Source organism: Henckelia pumila, chromosome 3 (genome assembly GCF_033568475.1).
Source record: "Henckelia pumila isolate YLH828 chromosome 3, ASM3356847v2, whole genome shotgun sequence".
NCBI lineage: Eukaryota > Viridiplantae > Streptophyta > Magnoliopsida > Lamiales > Gesneriaceae > Henckelia > Henckelia pumila.
The window spans coordinates 195475964-195481515 of NC_133122.1; the positions used below are offsets into that span (position 1 = coordinate 195475964).

General features: G+C 32.8%; 2 protein-coding genes across 4 annotated transcripts; one reads left to right on the forward strand and one right to left on the reverse strand.

Annotated features, from left to right (window-relative positions):
• Window positions 1–296: 296 nt before the first annotated feature.
• LOC140891577 (uncharacterized) lies at window positions 297–3319 on the forward strand. Its single transcript, XM_073300139.1, has 2 exons — window positions 297–535; window positions 2822–3319. The coding sequence occupies exons 1-2, from the start codon at window positions 325–327 to the stop codon at window positions 3133–3135; spliced, it is 525 nt and encodes a 174-aa protein (XP_073156240.1). The 5' UTR covers window positions 297–324; the 3' UTR covers window positions 3136–3319.
• A 134-nt stretch (window positions 3320–3453) lies between these two features.
• Window positions 3454–5250, reverse strand: LOC140891578 (acyl carrier protein 3, mitochondrial). Of its 3 annotated transcripts, XM_073300143.1 has the most exons (4): window positions 5183–5225; window positions 4838–4913; window positions 3975–4188; window positions 3454–3750 (listed from the first exon to the last, which is right to left on the reverse strand). In XM_073300143.1, the coding sequence occupies exons 3-4, from the start codon at window positions 4179–4181 to the stop codon at window positions 3559–3561; spliced, it is 399 nt and encodes a 132-aa protein (XP_073156244.1). In that variant the 5' UTR covers window positions 4182–4188; window positions 4838–4913; window positions 5183–5225; the 3' UTR covers window positions 3454–3558. The 3 variants fall into 3 exon arrangements, with proteins under 3 accessions (XP_073156244.1, XP_073156241.1, XP_073156242.1); XM_073300140.1 differs by lacking the exon at window positions 4838–4913 and having other exon boundaries at window positions 5183–5250; XM_073300141.1 differs by lacking the exon at window positions 5183–5225 and having other exon boundaries at window positions 4838–5078.
• Between the last annotated feature and the right edge of the window lie 302 nt (window positions 5251–5552).

Genomic DNA, 5552 nt, shown 5'->3' on the forward strand with positions numbered 1-5552 from the left:
TGAAGAAAAAATACAAAAGTGCTTCTTAAAGACAATTCCAAAAACTACCTTAATCGTTATCCGAATTCCGCGACTGCCCAACTCCATTACTTTATTTTAAAGATTTGTAGTTCTAATGAAAGAACCTGAGAAGCTATAATTAAATTTTAAGTTGAAACGCAAACATCAATCAAGAAACATGTATATATAAATCGAGGACAATATGGTAATTTGGAATATGATGTCCCTTGCATACATATACAACCCTAACGTAGTAGCTTCCACTTCATTTTCCCTTCATTCTCAATATCTTTGCTTCCATACAAAGTTTAAGCTCCGGTGATCATGTTCTCAACGTTTGTTTTATTCATGATTCTGATCGAAACTCCGGTGATATCAGCCGGAAGAACGCGAACGGAAGTCGATCAAGTGTTGGTTAACTGGGCTGGTTATGGAGAAGAGAAGCTCTCTACCGTTGTGATCAGTGGCAAACTTCTCTGCCATGAAAGCACTGCAGCAAATGCCAAGCCAGAAGTCCATCCAAATCCGGTCTCGGGTAATTTTAGTTAGTTTATTCTTCAGTCGCAACAATTTCTGCATGTATATTGATCTTTTTCTTTCTCAAAAATAAAAATAAAAATAAAAAATTATTTTTTACAATTTTTCTTTCTCCTAAATAAATGCATTTCAATCAATACAGCAAAATGATCACTTGCATTTAATCTTAAAAAATTGTTGAAATTACCTAAAGATATTTCAAAAAATAATAATAAGGTTTCGTTAGACGAGTATTTTAAAAACGTTAGAGTTTTATAAGTGAAAAAAATTTAAAATATGTGTTTCGACAAAAATTTTGTAAAATGTTTCAAAAAATATTTTAAAAAAATGTTATCCAAGTATAGTTTTTAAAGAAAATTGATATGTGTTTTTTTATGGTTTTAGAATTGAATGCAATATTGTTAATGAAAATCAAAACATACTAAATTTTAATTGTAAATCCATTTTTTAAAAATAGTTGTCCAAACACATTTATTTCTGAAAACAGCTTTTAAAATATTTCATAAAAATTTTTTATATAAATGTTTTAAAAGTATTTATTCAAGCATAGCCCAATATTTTAAGAGTAGGGAAGAGGGATCCTATGATTCAGCTACGTGGGAAGGGATTAATGATATTGGTTAGAAGTATTTTCAAATCTTCTAATTTAATTATTGCTTTTGATCTTTTAATTTTTCACGCAAATGAGATATGATAAGAATCTTTAGAAAATTATGTCTGAATATATACAAGTCATATTTACCGCCAAATTGCGATGATTATTAGTATTTTCCTAATCATTTGGCGTGATTACAGTTCCATTATTTCATGATTACTAAGTTGATACTATTTTAAATCAAGCATCAACTAGTTAATCAAAAGAATAACGTGCAAGTATGGTTTCTATATGGAGCGTTAAGCTACCAAACCATGTAACAACTTTCAAGTTTTAGTTTCTTTTCCTTTCTTTGAAAACAACGAGTTCCACACCTGCTTGACATGCACCGGTATCGATAGCTTATAGATCTTCTCATGTTAAGGTTTAAATTTGAGATTAAGGTCTCGGATTTGAGATCAATTATAATAAATTTATCTCTCAACTCCAAAAAACAAAAAAAAATAAATAAATAAACAAACAACAAAAACAAAGAAACTCATTCGTTCACGTATGAATCTATGACGTCTTATAGATTATACGATACCAGTGATTCAATTTGATGTTAGATCTCAAGTTCAAGATCAATTATAAAAAATTTCTCCCTTATTAAAGAAAAAACAAATAAAGAAATAAAGAAACAAAAAAATGACTCATTCATTTATAACATTAATGTGTAAATTTTATTAAATACTAATGCGTGTATACAATAATGATCACAACATAATTTCATACGGGATGTTTTTCAAAATATTTATATATTTCATACTGAAATGAATTGTACGATGAAAAATATGATTAAAAAAATAAGTAATTAAATACAAGCAAACATGTGAAAAGTTAGCTCAGATATTAAAGAAATGTGAAAAGAAAGTTATGACGGAAGTTATATTTACGTGGGAGAAGTTAGTTGGTACGGACTTGGAAATTGGGCTTAGAAGAATTGGACAGAAGCCCATTAACAAAATTGTTTACTTTAGACCTCTAGTATTATGGGCTTAAGTCAGTTGGGTCGGTTAGCTAGGTAGGGAAGGGTTCAGCATATTTTCCATTTGAGATGTTACTAGCATAGTCAGAGGGCAACAGAGGCTTACTCTGGGTATTTTTATTCATATTTGTATGCATTCCATTGTTTTGCTTTCTTATATGAGATATGAGGATTGAGGATCCTATCAGTCAACATGTGAAAGAAATGTGAAGAAAATGGTAAAATTAAAAAAGAAAAGTTGATGTTTTCTGACAAACGATTTTTCTAACCCTCTCAACTATTATAATATAGTATAGATATAAAAGGCAAATAAACCCACTGGCTTCTGCATTACTTTTGTTGAAAAATAAAATAACTTCTGCTTTACTTCTGTTGAAAAATAAAATAAAAACATATTTTAACATTTATCCAAATATAAAAAATGTTTCTATTCAAATTCCATATTTTTGCCAATTAACAGCTACCGCGTGTGCCCGTAATTATTTTGGTGCCGAAAAAGTATATGTTGATAATTTTTTTCCTATACTTTACTTTAGTACTATAAACGACACTTGCCTTGAATGAAATACATTTAATATATAATAACAAGTAGGAGACAAAGAAAAGGATATAACAAGAAGAAAAACCTTGAGAACTTCACTTTCAGTTAACATTTGTTGCAGGTGCTTCAGTGGCTGTTTTCTGTGGTGCAAGCGGGAGGAAAACAAAGAAAACAATGGCCAAATTAGGCAGCACAGATAGCTATGGAGAGTTCCAAATCGACCTTCCATCTCATCTCCATGCCATTCCAAATTTGGAAAAAGTATGTTATGTTAAAGCCATTCACCTCCCAAAGAATTCTCCCTGCAAACAAGGTTTTACGGGGAAACACAAAGGGATAAAACTTGTATCCGTAGGTGAAGGTATCCGTGCTTATACTACGCATGAGATACACTTGATGTTCAAAACTTTGGGAGGGCAAACAAGGAAAGGATGAAAAAACGAAAGCAAGATATAAATCTTGGAGCTTATTGGGATATTCACGCCCGTGCAGGGGAAACTTTGGTTGTACATAATTAATTACAAGCTTCAAAGGATTGTTTTAAGTAGGATGAAAAGATGTGCACCTGAGATGGAGAGAGACAGAGAGAGAGAACTGATGTACAGTGTGGTTGGTTTGGTTGAATATAAGATACACTTAGTGGAACTTCTAAACAAACACAAAAAAGCAGAGTGCAAATATACTAGTACTAAAAGTGAAGATTAAGTTCATTTCAATTTTATGAATTAAGTAAACAATAGAAAGAAGAAAAAAAACCACTGAATCAGCAACAATGACAATATAGCACATAGCTTGGAAGATTCTTGCATATATGGGGTATTAGTACAATTAACTATATCACTTGCCCCGTAAGTACAATTAAGAAGTCTCCGAAACTTTCTCACTGGGGCCAGAAGTAATATATTTCGCAACATCAGCACAACATTTAAGCTTATCTGCTTCTGCATCAGGTATCTCAACAGAGAATTCTTCCTCAAAAGCCATAACAAGTTCCACTCTATCCAGACTGTCAAGGCTCAAATCCTTTTGAAAATCAGCAGTTTCTGTGACCTGTGAAGTGTGATACGAAGAGTATGTTGCTCATTGTCCTTTCATTCAAAACATGCCCTCGCAGAATTCAGATTCAGCATGTCATTGTTGAGGAAAGGGCACTCTGTTTTTTTTAATTTTATTAATAATTTTGTTTTAATGAAGAGGAAAGGGCACTTCTAGTTGGATTATTAATCCTGAGAGGAAAACAATAGCAGCACGAGAAAGAAAGCATTGCTTATTACCTTTGCTGCATCAATCTTGTCAAATTTCTTTACCAACCCAATTACACGGTTGATCACCTGATCTTGGTTAGTGCTTGCATCAGTGCTGCATGTACGGAGCAGTTGCGCATACCTACACAGTCCATACAGATCTTCTCTATCCGAAAGCCCTTTTGAATAGACCCCAATTCTCACACGACTCAAAATAGCATTACGCAAATTTAGCATTGTTTCACTGTCAAAAAATCGGTGAAACTAAAAACTCAAATATGCTTAAGAACAGTACATAAAATTCGTGGATAGCTTAAGCACAAAAACATAAATATAATACAGTAAAGATCATAGAAAAACAATGCTAGTAATAGCATAGATGGCTTTCTTTTTCCTAATGATCTTCTAGAACAAGCCAGGACCGATCAAACCTCGCTAATTTTACAATTTTGACCAGTCAAAAGATCAGTGAAACTAAACAAAATTATGTAAACAACAGCAAATAAGGTTTGTGGATAGCTTGAGCAAAAAAGGAAGGAAAAACAAACAAACAAACTCCGAGGAAAATGGCTAATATGGCACAAAATGGTAGGAAAAGGATTATTATCCAGGATCGATCAAAACTTTTTTTCAATTTATTCCACTTAACATCTTTTTGGGTTTAAAAAACAACATTTATGCAAGAAACATCCCAAATGCATAAGTTTCAACACCAAGAAAACTATGTCCCGGCCTTTCACTTGACTAGAAATCCAGAGCATAATCGCATTCATTAATCATAGAATCATTCCTACATCCAACAACATGCCTCCATGACGATCAAAACGAGGATTTCAACTAAAGCATACTGCTCGTGCAAGGCTGCCAGAGAATTTCCTCACAGAAAACCATACCTGCAGTATCAGCCCAATGCATCCTCACGGTAATCCTTAATGTAAAATCCACTCTTTCATTTCATGCAATGTGAAGCTATAAAAACACTCAAAGATGTTCATTCCACGCTCAAAATTGGAGGAACTAACAAATTCGCAGCCTTGTACTAATTTAGAAGAAAATGCGTGTACGTAAAATTCGAGAATGTACACAATCATGGCAATAAATAAAGCTACATATATCGATTTCAACTGGTAAAACAACGAATCAAACAGAGAAAATGGCAAGGCAAACTTGAAAAAAAAAAAAAAAGAAAGAAAGAAAGAAAGAAAGAAAGAAAGAAAACTGCAGTAAGGAGCTGTCACCTGTTTGTGATATTGTCTCAAGGAGAATACGAAAGAGGCGGACAATTTTGGAGGGGAGGATAATTCATATGGGCCTGCTATTTATAAAAAAGGACAAATCATGGGCTACATTGAACAAGAAATTGCAATGGCCCAGTAAGCCCATCACAAGCCTTTTTTTTAAAAAAAAACAAAACAAAACAAAACAAAACCTCATTGAGAGGACTTGACAAAGGAGCAGGCATGTTTACTCCAAAGTCCAAATAATGATAATAGGAGCGCCCTTGGATCGAAAATTTATGGTTTAAAATCTATTTGATTGTTTGGATCAATTTAAGTTGAGTGAATGTCAAATCGAGCTTGCTTTATGTTGACGTGATTGTACTTCTGA